Source organism: Strix aluco, chromosome 17, assembly GCF_031877795.1.
Source record: "Strix aluco isolate bStrAlu1 chromosome 17, bStrAlu1.hap1, whole genome shotgun sequence".
In the NCBI taxonomy this organism is placed as follows: domain Eukaryota; kingdom Metazoa; phylum Chordata; class Aves; order Strigiformes; family Strigidae; genus Strix; species Strix aluco.
The window spans coordinates 11,756,299-11,769,364 of NC_133947.1; the positions used below are offsets into that span (position 1 = coordinate 11,756,299).

At 58.5% G+C, this 13,066-nt stretch overlaps 1 protein-coding gene across 1 annotated transcript; it reads left to right on the plus strand.

Annotated features, from left to right (window-relative positions):
• The first annotated feature begins 1,493 nt into the window (after window positions 1-1,493).
• EMILIN3 (elastin microfibril interfacer 3) lies at window positions 1,494-11,488 on the plus strand. Its single transcript, XM_074843420.1, has 4 exons — window positions 1,494-1,704; window positions 5,668-5,790; window positions 8,785-9,032; window positions 9,594-11,488. Exons 1-4 carry the CDS (start codon window positions 1,508-1,510, stop codon window positions 11,486-11,488), a joined length of 2,463 nt encoding a protein of 820 aa, XP_074699521.1. The 5' UTR covers window positions 1,494-1,507.
• Window positions 11,489-13,066: the final 1,578 nt, after the last annotated feature.

Genomic DNA, 13,066 nt, shown 5'->3' on the forward strand with positions numbered 1-13,066 from the left:
CATTTGGGATTCCACCCAGCCACCCTTTCTCAGCCGCTTCTTGTTTTCCTTCAAGAGTTTTGGAAAAGGTTTGCACACCTCGCTGTGGTGTTTCCCTGCCTGGGCTGGTTGGGGCTGGCCTCTGTCAGCCAAGAGGGGAGCCTCATCAAACCCCTGGTGTGTTCTCGGTGGGATGCCCAAGGGTGCAAGTGTCCTGCGGACAGAGGGCTGCTCAGCCCAGGCTCTGCTTATATGATAAAATCTCCTGCTCCCTGGCATGGCCTCGCCTCTGCAGGGCTGCGAGCTGACTTCCACTGGGTAGCACCAGGGATGTCACCTCCCCTCCCAAATTGCCCAGTGCCCTGGTGGGGGTCCACTCCCCCTCACCCAACAGCAAAGGCTCTTGTGGCTCACACAAAGCTTCTTACACCGCTGTGGTGAATGGTGCGGTGCCTGGAGCTGCTGTCGGGGCAGAGTAGGGTGCTCAGCGCCCAGCTGTGGGTGGGGACATTGGGGTGCAGGTTAGCAGGGATCTCTGCAGTGCAAGAGGTGTAGAAGACCCGGACCTGCCTTCCAAAACCACCTGGGAGGAAATGTCCCTGGCTGTGGGAGATCCACGGGTCTGCGGGGAAAGGCAAGGGGTTCCCCCTCTGCCCTGGAGCCTGGAGCCGAAGCCCAGATCTACAATGGAGGGCTGAAATCAGCTCCAAAATGGCCCTTCTTGCAAAGCCCCGGCCCTGGGTTCACCGGGCGCTTGCTGGTGCTGGATGCATCAGGCTGGTGCCAGCCAAATGACTGACAGCTGCCAATCTCCAGCAGCAAAGACCGCCTCGAGCCGATGCCCAAGGGAGGGAGCGAAGGTCCCTCCAGCCTTTCCCTTCGCCTGCGCTCGGGGTGGGGCCGAGGCGGGCTGGGGGGGCCCCAGGAGCCGTGCGGGTACCCCGCGGCTCCAGACCCCGCTGCACCTGCTACCCCCGCCCGGTGCCCGGGGAGGGGACAGAGGGAGACGGGGCGGCTTTGGGCCCGAGGCCGAGGAGGGTGTCCCTGCCCCTGCCACCCCCCCCTCCCCGCCCGGCCCGGCAGCGCTCCCCGCCCGGGCTCCGCCGGGGGCTGCGCGGGACGAGCTGCAGCACCGCGGGGGCTACGCGGGGTAGGGGGGGGATGTTGGAAGGGGGGGGTGGGAGGGGGAGGTCGGGTGGAGGGGGGGGTGCGCTTTGTCTCCCCGCCCGCGGGGCCGGGGTCGACGGCTGTGGGAGGGCGGGAGGAGGAGCGCGGCCCGCCCCCGCCGCCGCCGTACAAAAGGGGTCGGGCGGGCGGCGGAGCAGCGTGTGCCGCCGGGCAGGGCAGGGCAGGGCAGGGCAGGGCAGGGCAGGGCAGGGCAGGGCAGGGCAGGGCAGGGCAGGGCAGGGCGCGGCGCAGCGGGCGGCGCTCCGGTCCCCTCCGCAGCGCTGTCCCGGCGGGGCCCGCGGCCGCCCCGTCCCGCCCCGTCCCGTCCCGCTCCGCCGCCGCCGCCGCCGGGCCCGGGACCATGCGGCGGGCGCGGGCGCTGCGCCGCCGCGGAGCTCTGCTCGCCTGCCTCTCCCTGGGGACGCTGCTGGCCCTCGCCGACGCCAAGGGTGCCTTCTACCCCGCGGCCGCCCCCCTGCCCTACGGCGGCAGGTACAGCCTCTACACGGCCGGCTCCAGCCCGCAGCTCGGCCCCGGCAAGCCCGTGGGCAAGCACAAGTAAGCGACCCTCTGCGCGCCCCCGTCCGCGCCCGCGCAACCCATCCGGCGGGCACCGGGAGCCGGCGCCGCCCCCGGGCGTCGACCCCCGGGTACCGGCAGCGCGCCGGGGCTTTCCGGGCACCGCCTCCCGTCGGACATCCCTTACCGGGCACAGACCGCGGGCACCGGGCACCGGCCGCGCGTCTGGGCTCAGCAGACAGCAGCCCCGGGGGACCGGCTGCGGTGGGCACCCCTTGGGGTGTACCCAACCCCCGGTACCGATCATGGGTGCCATCCCCCAGGGCTCGGCCGCGGGCATCCCTTGGTGGAGAGTGGTCCCTGGCTGGTGGCCAGCGGTCCCTGGGTACCGGCCGTGGGCATCCCTTAGTGGCCAGCAGTCCCTGGGTACCAGCTGTGGGCATCCCTAAGTGGCCAGCGGTCCCTGGGCACTGGCCACGGGCTGGCGTGCAGGGCTGGGGGGGCCCTGTGCAGGGCAGGGGTGTCCCTCTGTCTCAGTGCACCCCGTCCGTGTGGAGCGAGGCTGGGGGGCTGCTCCGCGCAGCGGGGCGCAGGGGTTGTGTTTCCAGGAGGGAGCGGGCTGGGTGAGGGGGGACACGTGTGTGCTGCAGTCCCGTGTGGGACAGGGCTGGGTGGTGGGGACGGGGTGCCCGTGTGTGTTTGTGGGGTGGGTGCATGTACCTGTTCTGCAGGACACGGGTGCGGGGCCGTGATGTGCAGGAGAGGAGGATGGCAGTGCGCAGACCTACGTATGGAAGCATAGATTGGTTTGGAGGGAATTTGCTCGTGTGCTTGTAAAGCACAGACTTACTAGAGTTTAAATATGTTTTCAAGTAACCTGGAAAGCTCAAGCAGAGGAGGAATGTGGGCTTTACACATACTATAGACTTTTTCCGTTCAACTGCAAGAAGGCTGTTACATTGGTGGGGGGGCTCCCTTCCCTCCCTTGTTTGCTAAGAACCGTTTCAGTCGGGCTTCTTTGAAAAGAGGAGGATGTGGTGTTATGAACAAGCTGAAATGAATAAAGTAACATTCGAGACGAACAATACTGGCAGTGCCAGTGAGCGCTTTCCAAAACCCGTAACATTTTCCAGCTGCTCACTCTTAAAACATCAGGCTGGAGCTATAAAACTGCTAGCCACAGGTGGGTGCGAGGGAAAGGGGTTTCTGAGAAGGAGAGCGAGCCAAAACCACCCTAACCCAAGTAGTCACAGGTAGGTAGTGTTTATTAGTAGTGGCTAGTAGATCTGCCCGTGTTGGCTACTAGCTTACTTACAGAGGGGGTTTGCAGTGTGTTTGTAAGCGAATCCTGGATTTATGGATAGACAGTGATTCTAAATTTCCACATGCACACACACACATGATCTCCCTTCCCTCCAGCTAAGCAAAGTGGCTGGCCTTCGCTCTCGCGTGGCCCTGTGCACGGATAAATGACTCACTTTTGGAGGAGCACAGACTCCTGCACACTGTGCCTGGCAGCCTCTCGCCAGGGCAGAGCTGCTTGCGTCTGGGCAGGCTGGAAATGCTGGTCACTGCCGGCAGTTGTGGTGCCCATCCCAGGGGAGCAAAGAGAGCCCTCGGGGGGGGCTGGGGTAGAGGTGCTGGTGTTGCTCCTGGGGGGAGCGAGGGGGATGCACTGGGGTCAGGGGCTCCCTGCTGGGAGGGAGCAGGGAGAGCCGGGGTGTCGGGGGAGGATGAGCCTGCTCGCACCTTGCTGCTTCACCGAGGGAGCTCCTGCCCCACATGGGCTGTTGGAGGTGGAGAAGCCTGCTCGGGGCCTCTGACCAGGGGCACTGGGGGTTTATGGTGGTCCTTGGCATGGGTAGGGGATGTATTTTGTCTTCATGTGTTTGCCATCAGTGCTTGTTCCTTCTTCACCTATCTTTCCCCACTCAGGGAGAGCCAGAGCCCTGCTGCTCTGTTCCCAGAGGGTGACAGTGGCGGGGCTGGGGAGGACTGCGCACACCCACCCCCATGTGCATGCACGCTCACACTTGTGCATGCTCACTCCCTCAAACAGGAGACACCACAGTCCTCCCCAAACCCTTCTGCTCCATTGTGACTGTCCCAATCCCTTCCCTTGCCTCCACCTGCCAGAGATGTCTCAATGCCATCCAGACCATCATCATGCCGAGCCCGTGGAGCTGGGCTGAGGCTCTGCAGCTCGTTTCTCTGGTCAGCCCCGAGGCTGCTCTCTGCAGGCCATGCAATGGTGACCACGGGGCTGTGGCTGCTTCCCAGCCTGCGACCAGGCAGCTGAGCCGCAGCGACCACAGCTCACCGGGAGAGCCGTGTCCTCCCGCCTCACTGAACACCTCCCTGCACCTGCAGCTTGCGCCGGCCCATCTGCTCCGTCCTGCTGACCCTCCGTCTCCGGCTCAGCTCTGCACTGTCTGCCTGTGCCCTCCTCTCCTCCCGCTCTGCCGTCTGCTGCATCCCTGTGCCCTTAATCCCTGTCTCGCCGCACATCCCTGCTGTCTCTGCCCCTGTGGACCTAGTCCATCTGCTCCTGCCAGCAGTCCTGCCTTCAGCTGGAACAGCCTTGGCCTCCATCTGTCCCACCAGTGCTCCCACATCCGTCCCATGCAGCCTTCCTCCCGGCCACCTCATCCTCAGTGCCTGGGTTTGCTGCTCAGCTCAGGAGAGGTCCTGTGCCTGGAGCTGGCTGGTATCCTGTGGCACCAAGCTGCAGGCACGATGGCAGAAGGGAAGAGGCTCTGCTCCTTGCACCACCCATCCAAGGGATCTGAAGAGGTTTCTGGCCTCCGTCTGGCTTGGGAGCTGGATCGTGTCCCTGCCTCCATGGTAGAGAGAGCTGTGATGCTGCAGCCCCGCAGAGTGGCCAGCCTGCATCTCTGTAGCATCACACTTGGTCCGAGTGTGACAGTAGCCACAGCAAGGTCTGAAGGCTTTTGGGCTGGCCCTGGCACTGGCAGCACTCCAGGAACTGCAGGAGGACAGACCACCCCTGCCAGACACTGCTGAGGCTATTTCTGGGATGCTATTCCCATAACTGCTGTTGCTGCTGGGGTTCTGCTTGTCCTCCCAGCCTGTCTCGCCACCCAGACCATGCTGTGCCAAGCACAGCCCAGCTCTGGGGCTGAGGCTCCAAGTGACCACAGCACTGATGACGATGTGGCCACGACAGCATCAACTGTGCTCAGCACCCAGCCTCCTGCAGCATGAGGGGGCTTTGGGTTTCTTGCAGACAGTGAAATTGCCAGTGAAAAATCAGAAGGCGAAGGTGCTCAGCCTGTTCCCAGCACCAAGACTGATTTCTCAGGCAGGGCTCAACTGTGGAGTGACCACAGCTGGGGGAGGACGGGGCAGCCACCAGCTCGGAGGGACATTGTGGGCCAGGCACTGCCCGAGGCTGAGTGGACAGCCCAGCACAGCCGAGGTGAGCAGAGCTGTGTTGAGGGTGCAGGGGTTTAGCTGCACCCCCTTAACGCAGAGGAGAGATGCCAGCACCCACCCGGACCAAGGAAAAGCCTCCTCGTTGCTGGGGGGTGGCACCCTGGCACCCAGAGGGCAGGTAGCCGGGCTGGGCAGCGCTGGCTCCCGTGGAGGCTCTCGGAGCCGGTTGGGCGAAGGCAGGTGAAAGCCAAGGTGCCCACCAGGAGCAGGAGCCAACTCGCCCAGCCCGGCTGGACCGGGAGCCCCTGCCTGCCCCTTGCCTGTGCACCCAGCAGCAGGCTGGGCACTGGGAGACTTTGCTCCCTCCCCACTCCCTGCACTCCCCCGGGCCCCACGGCTGTCCCTGTCCCCAGTGGGTGGGGTGGGCTATGCCCCCTCCCCAGCAGCTGCACAAGCTGGGGGGTCCCCCCAGCTCCTGCCTCTCCCCGAGACCTTGCCAGCAGTGTCAGGCAGGGCAGGCAGACCTGCATGGGGACTGGTTGTATAGCTGGGTGCTGCTGTCTGCCGGAGCAGGGGGTGACGGTGTCTCGCTGTGCTTCCCCCTAGGAGCTACTGTGCCTACGTGGTGCAGCGCAATGTGACGTGCACGCTGCAGGACGGGGCTGAGAGCTACGTCAAGGCCGAGTACCACAAGTGCAGCTGGGGACCCAAGTGCCCAGGGAAAGTGCTGTGAGTACGGGGGACGCCGGGGCATGGCTCCCTTCCCCTCCCAGCTTCAGGTTGCAGCTCTCCTCGGGCTCCTGAGCCCCCGTGCTACCCTTCTGACCATGAACCCCTGCTTTCCAGAGGGCAGTGAAGGGGGCTGAAGGGCTTTTGCTGGACAAGGCAGTCAATGGCAAGGGAGTCAATGGCAAGGGATCTGTCAGGAGGGAGAGGGAGCTCTATCCCCCATCAGAAATAAATCAGGAAGACATGAGAAGCTGGGGGGGTGCATGTGTGCAGGGAAGCGTTTTGTCACAGACCTGCAGTTTGGCAGAAAGATGTCCGTTAGGTGAGAGCCTGCCTGAGAGGAGGAGAAAACTGAGTTCGTGGCCGGGGATGGCTTAGGGTTTCCTGCCCCAGGAAAATATTTGCAAAACTCTCTGCCACCTTGTCAGTGGTGGAGGGAAAGCCCCCACCATGCTGCAGCCCGAGATGCAGCCGGGGCAGGGCGGCCAGCTGGGGCTTTGTGCTTCACCACCCTCCACAGCCTGCAGCCGGGGATGCTGCTCTGTGCAGAAACGCTGCTCTCCTACATCCTCCCCGGGCCCACTGAGAGCGACAGAGCTGAGCACCGAGGAGAACCGGGCTGAGAGGGGCTTTTGTCAGAGCCTGGCAGCGGCACACGGCGCTGCAGCCGGCTGGGACTCACCAGGTGCTGGCAGTGCTACGGGCTCCACACGCAGCCTCTCCCAGCAGAGACAGGCCATTGGACCCACTCGCTGACTTGTTCTTTCCTTTCTCCCATCACAAGTGCTTTAGCAGCATTTGGGGACTTCAGGATATCCTGCAGCTGCTGGTACCCGTGGAGGAGATCCCCAAAGCCTCTCCCATCTCCGTGGTGTCCTCTGCTTGGCCCCTCCAGCCCTTCAAACAAAACCAGGGCAAAACCAGGGTGTTTTCTGAAAGCAGCTGGAGCTGCACAGCCTCAGATGCTGCATCCACACATGAGAGGGAAACATGGTTTTTCCACATGCTGGGGCTATCATCTAATGTTTGTGCAACTGCAAAAAGTACTTCCCCTCGTCACCATTTGGAGCAGGGGGAGAAGGGTTCGGAGGTGCTGAAGGGCTGCAGGCTCCTGTGCAGAGGCTGGCATGACACAGAGAAGGTGCCCTGCCTTCTGGATGCTATCCTCATCCTCACTTCACCCCTGACAGTGGCTGCGTGCAGCATTCTCCTGCTGCAGTATGTCCAGGCAGGTTTCTACACACTTAAGACAGAAGGAAAGACCATAGAAACTCAGCAGCATCTGTGAAGAGGAATAACAAAAAGAAGATCTTGTTTTGAAGCTGTTCCATGCCTTTGGGAAATTGTTGATGTTGAGAAATTTTGAAGTGATTCAAAGAACAGAGGATGTGGGTTTGCTTTCTCCTCCTGCCCTGCGGTACATACGGAGGTGGCTGTATTGCACTGGGAGTCGTGTGGAAGTGGCATTGCCTGGGGGCTGCAGCCTGGGCCGGGGGCACTGAGGACCGAGGCAGGGACACAGACAATGGGGGCTCAGCCCCATGTGCTGCCCTGAGTGATGGGATACGTGTGAGTGCCTTATGCAGCCCCTCCGTGCGGCACGGACGGTTGTGCTGCCTCCTCCGAGACCTGCTAAATATGCTGGAGAAGAACAAGGGCCCGATTGTGCGTGTTGTTGCAGAACAGCAAACTTCAGGATTTTCATGCCGCGGTAAATTCAGATTGGAAATTTCCAAAAGGCAGATTCAAAGCATTGGTGTTTCGGAGGTGGTGACTGTCTTCAGCCCTGCGCAGCTCGGCTGGTGGGGGGAGCACGGGTGGTGGCAGGGTCCTGCCCCCCCCACCCCCGCCACCTCACGGGAAGGTGCCACAGAAGAGCTGGGAGCAGCTGAGTCCTCCCCGCTGGGCTGGTGGGGACCCCAGGTAGAGCGAGAACAGAGAGGGAGGGTGTTAGTGTCCCCCTGGGCAAGGCAGTGGGCTCGCACCCTTATTTGCTGTGTATGGGGGGAATCAATGTTGTTGTGCCCGAATTGGTGATGGAGAAACTCCCAAGGCATCCCAGCTAGAGGCAGGAGGATGTGTAAGGAGCCATTGCTCTGTGCACACCGCACAGCATCGCCCTGGTAAACCTCTCCAGGGCTCTGCTGCCCCACTGCCAAAGCTCTCCCTTGCAAGGCCAGCCCAAGCCACTTAGGCTTCCCATCAAACTGATGCCTTCCACACATAGAGAAAATACCTTTCCAAAGGTATTTCAACCCTCCTGGAGGCCTCAGAACAGGATTACAGTTGAGAAGAGGTTTTTTTTACCCCACTAGGTCAATTCAAAGTGCAAAAACACCCACAAGCAGCCCAGACCCCTCTTGGAAATGATCCGAGTTTGCAGGGGTTTTGGAATCACTTCCGTAAGTTCATCTTGTGCTCTCATGGGCCAAAAGTTGCCAGACTGTGTGGCATCTGTCACAGTGGTTATCTATCGGGCCAGAGACCAAAGCAATACACTTATAGCTGCTCTTCTAAACTAACAATAGGAGTCTCAGGTTAAAAAAATATCCAGCAAAAAAACCTCTCCAGAAACCACAAATACATAAATAATGGCTCTGCTCAGATAGTCCGTCCTCACCCCTGGGCTGTTTCTCAGGGTTGTCTAGTTGTGTTACCACCTTGTTGGGTTGAACTGTTCTGTCACCATGTGCTGTCCCACCTGCACCTCGTGGTCCAGTCCTGGTCAGGATGGACACGTATTTTTGGAGTGCTGGTTAATGAGCTGTGCCCCTGGACAGGCACTGTAATGCTACATTGAGCTCTGGTGTAGCAAGAGCTCTTGGAGGAGGTGGGTCATGGTCTGTAGGTGCAGCATATGGGTCTCAGCCAGGCTTTCCCATGAGCCCGAATTTCCCACACCCAGCAGGACCCATGATCCCACTCTTCTCTATTGCTTGACGTTGAGGTTGCTTCTCTAAACTGTCTTCTCTCTTCCTCCTCTCTCCTGGAAAGGTACCGCACCTTCTTCAGACCCAGATACAAGATTGGATACAAGACAGTGACCGAGCTGGCCTGGAGGTGCTGCCCAGGCTTCATGGGAGAAGGGTGCCACGACAGCCCGACCGACCAACCCGGCCTTCTGCCCCAACATCCCAGCCCTAAAATGCCTCCTGGACAAAAGATGTTTCCAATCCCCAGACTTCCTCCCTATCCAAAAAGCCACCCTGACCTGTTTCCAGGACCAAAGAAGAATCAGTATGGTGAGATCTCGCTCCTGCTTCACATCCCCAGGTTACCACACTACCAGCATGCTCTCAAACTTTCTGGTTCTTTTTGCTCCAGCACAAGGCATGAATTTGACAAACCAATATGGGTTTTTGAATTTGGGTGATGTGCTTTCTGATTGGAGACCTGATATTTGACTGCTTTGAGGATCACTTGGTTTTTCAATTTAGTTTCTTTCAAAACATGCTGCTTCAGAATTGCCTTTCCTCATTGCTTTAAAGAATTTTTCCATTAATTTTGGGGTTGATAGATTGTGTCTCAAGACAAAGCTCCCCTGGGCTGTGCTCATCACCTGCTGTTGAACTTGGGAGCAGAGGGCTTCATCCCAAGAAGAAAGAGGGTTTCCTGATCAGCTTAAGAAGAGATGTAGAGGAAAGGAGGAAGGTGGGCTGATATTTCGCTGAAATGGCAATAAGAAGGCGTCAGGAGCTAATGTTAGTTAGTATGGAAAAGGACTCAAATCTAGAAGATAGCCAAGGAGGGAAATTAAAGGAGCACCAGCCCTGACTGTGCCCTCTCTATTTCTTTCCCTACAGGCAGGAAGCTACCTGGCCTCTTTGGGGACCGCCTGGATCGGCTGGAGGAGGAGGTGAGGCGCCTTTCCCAGTCCTATGACAGCCTGCACACCATGGTGAGTGGCCTGGGGGACCGCCTGCGGCTGGCCATCCAGGAGGACACCACCAAGATGATCGGCTCCCTGATGAACAGCCCAGGCACGCCTGACTCGACGGTGGGCTTCGGCATCATTCCTGATGGCCTGGTGGATGTGGCAGACAAAGCTGACATCGCCACGTACCCTCCTGTGGGGGAGATCCTGACCAAAGTGACAGAGGTGAGCGACGTGCTGAAAACCAAGGCAGATTTGCTGCACGAGGTTCGTGGCATGGTCCTGGACCACGACGGGCAGATTAAGCACCTGCTGGAGTCAACCCGGCCCTCTCCCCTCACCTCCATTGACCTCCTGGAGGAGTATGTGGACACGCGGCTGAGCAACCTGCGTGGAGAGCTGCTTGATGGCTTCGAGAAGAAGCTGGGGAAGATCCAGACCACATGTGATTTCCGGATCCAAGAGGTGCGGCAGCAGTGCGAGGAGGAGAAAGCTGCCAACCTGCGGCTGCAGCAGACGCTGGATGGGAAGGAGCTAGAGATCAAGAAAGAGATCTCCCAGCTGGAGACCCAGATCCAAGGGCTGACGGTGGTGGAAAGCTGCTGCAGCAACCTGGACTACCTCACCGATCGCATGAATATCCTTGAGAAAGGCCTTCACAGCATCTCTGAGTCCCAGAAGAACTTGCATTCACGGCTGGATGGAGAAATCTCCACTGTCACCCTAGGGAACCTTTTTGAAGGGCGCTTTGAGGACCTAGAAGCCAGACTCAATGCTACAGAGAGAGAAACGGGGAGCTGCTGCTCTGGTATAGAGGACAGCATGAGAGGCACAGTGGTAGCAGAGGTGGACGGCATGAGGACTGCCTTTGAAGATAAAATGCAGACCCTGGAGGACAGGTTCATGACCATCGTGGGAGAGCTGAACAATGTCAGTTCTCCTGTGGGCATGGATGGAGCAGTGGTGCCTGTGCTGGAGGGGGAGCTCGCCAGCATGAGGAAACGGACGGACGAGACACTGGAGGTGTTGCAGAATCGCCTCATTACGCTGGAGAGCACTTGTTCCCTGGGCTGCACCTCTGCCTCCAAAGATGTGGAGACCTTCCGGACAGAGATCGAAGACTGCCAGAACAAGAACCAGGACCTGCTCCTCCGGATGGACAGCAACTATGACCTCCTGCGCAAGCTGAATGCCACCATCCTGGAGATCCAGCGGCGAATCGAGGAGGAAGCATCGGGGGCTTTGCAAGGGGAGATCACCTTGCTAAAGATCAACCTGAACACCGTGAGCAAGTCTCTGACAGGGCTGAAGGACTCCGTCTCCCAGTACTCGGACACCATGACACACATCAACTCCTCGCTGGATGAGCACGAGCGGAAGATCGAGGATGAGGTCCACTCCATCCAGGAGAAAGTCAACGACCAAGGCTCCCAGCTCTTCTTCAGCAACCGGCGTGTCCTGAACCTCAAGGGAGACTTGGAGCGACTCAAAGCCAGGATCGTCAGTGACCTGAGCTCCTGCAAGAGCGTGGCCCATGATCTGCAGCAGGAGATTGCTCACTTTGATGACCGGGTGGCCCGGGTGGAGAGCGTCTGTGGCAGGTTGGGTGTAGTCACGGGGAGCCTGGACGGCATCAGGGACGAACTGGAGAAACACACGGGCAGTCTCTGGGACTACATGGACCACATGAACGGGACCCTGGCTGCCCACTCTCAGGAAATAACGGGACTGAAGGACAACCTGCTTGACTGCCAAGCCAAGGTCTCTGAGCTGGCGGAGCAGGTCGGCCACTTGGAAGAGCAGGCGGAGGGGAAGCAGCATTAGCCACGGCGCCACGCGCTTCTTCCTTCTCCTCCCCATGAAGGACAGGATTAATTTATATCACACAGACTTGCTCCAATGTGACAACAGTTCTTGGGATAATTTTTTTAATGAAAAGATAAATTAAAAGCTGCTACAAACCCTTCTTTTTTAAAAAAAAAAATCTTTTTGGCCCCACTTTTCCATAACTCTGCCATTACAGTACTTGCTTCCTGATGCTCAGCAGCTGTCCCAACCCTGGTGAAGCAGGGTTGCTGCCTCCTGACTGGGGGCGTTGCTCTGGCTCCTGGGCTGATGACCCCAGAAGGACAATTCAGAAGGAAGCTGGAGGCGGGAACATTTTTTTTTTTAATTTTATTTTTGTGGATTTATCACTTCTTGAAGAATAAAACCCTGTAGTTGTCAGTTGAGGAATAGAGTTTCCCTGACCTAAAGACCACTTGTGTCTTAATCCAGGGACTGAGCAGAGCCAGGGCTCCTTACAGGGAAAAAAACTCCCCACAGGAATTGCAGATTTCGAAGAACACATGTATTCACACATCCCCCTGGGAACTGCCTTCCCCTCTCCGAGATGGCAGCCCTCCTCATGTATGGTAAATCCATTTATACTGCACACTCCTTCATGCAAACGCACATGCCTTACAGAGCGTATGAGGATATGCATTAGGAAAACACACATATGCATATATATATATGGTATGTGTATGTATGTTTTTGAACAATCCACTGTCACGGTGCTCATCTGATTGCAGAGTTTTCTCTTGTGCCCCCCACGTCCCTTGCTATATTTTGGAGAACCACACTGAGCAGCTACAAACCGCCACGGCAGCATTAGGAGGGGGGGCCCTGTGGCCTCTCAGGGCTGTTGTGCTTTGCAATCCCACTTCGCTGTGCTCTCTGGTTACACCTGGGACTGACATGAAGGGTTATGGAAAACTTGTGTCTTCCCCAAAGAGATGTGTGTCCATAGGTCTCTGCAGAGACCAAGCGCGGCATGGAGCAGTCCTGTCTTCCAGCTCTGGTTCTCTCCTGTTTTATTGCTTAAACTGTGAACGTGGTTTCCCTCATCTCATTCTGGGGCAGGAAAGCTGCAGCTGCTCCAGGGTATGAGCATGAGACTTTCCCTGTCCGTCAGCATGGGAGCAGGAGTCTGCGTCCTCCTCACGTTCCTCTGAGCCCGCTGAGATGCCAACAGTCCTGGGGACCCGCACCAACATGGAGCACCAGGAAGGGGGAAGAAGGGCACCTTTGAGAAGACCTCTTGAGATCTCTCCTCAGCTCAGCCTGGGAATGAAAAAACAATTTACCGAACTTGACTCTAGTTTCTCACAAACAGGCAGGCTGGAAAAGGTTGTACATGTTCCTCAGCATCTCCAGCCTTGCCCTACGGAGCAGGTGCCTGGACCGTGTGGCTGTTGCACAAAAAACCTGCCTCTCCCCAGGGAGCCCGGCATGGGTGTCCTCCACTGCTCAGCCAACAGGGACTTCATTACCAGAAAGGATGAAGAGCACATTAAAGAGCCTCCGTCTGACCAGCTCTGGCACTTTATAGCAGAGGAACATATTTTTCTATCAGCTCAG

Coding starts and splice junctions, on each gene's coding strand:
- EMILIN3 (XM_074843420.1), top strand. CDS start 1,508: ATGCGGCGGGCGCGGGCGCTGCGCCGCCGCGGAGCTCTGCTCGCCTGC. Junction 5,791..8,784: donor AAGTGCCCAGGGAAAGTGCT/GTGAGTACGGGG, acceptor TCTCCTGGAAAG/GTACCGCACCTTCTTCAGAC. Junction 9,033..9,593: donor ACCAAAGAAGAATCAGTATG/GTGAGATCTCGC, acceptor CTTTCCCTACAG/GCAGGAAGCTACCTGGCCTC.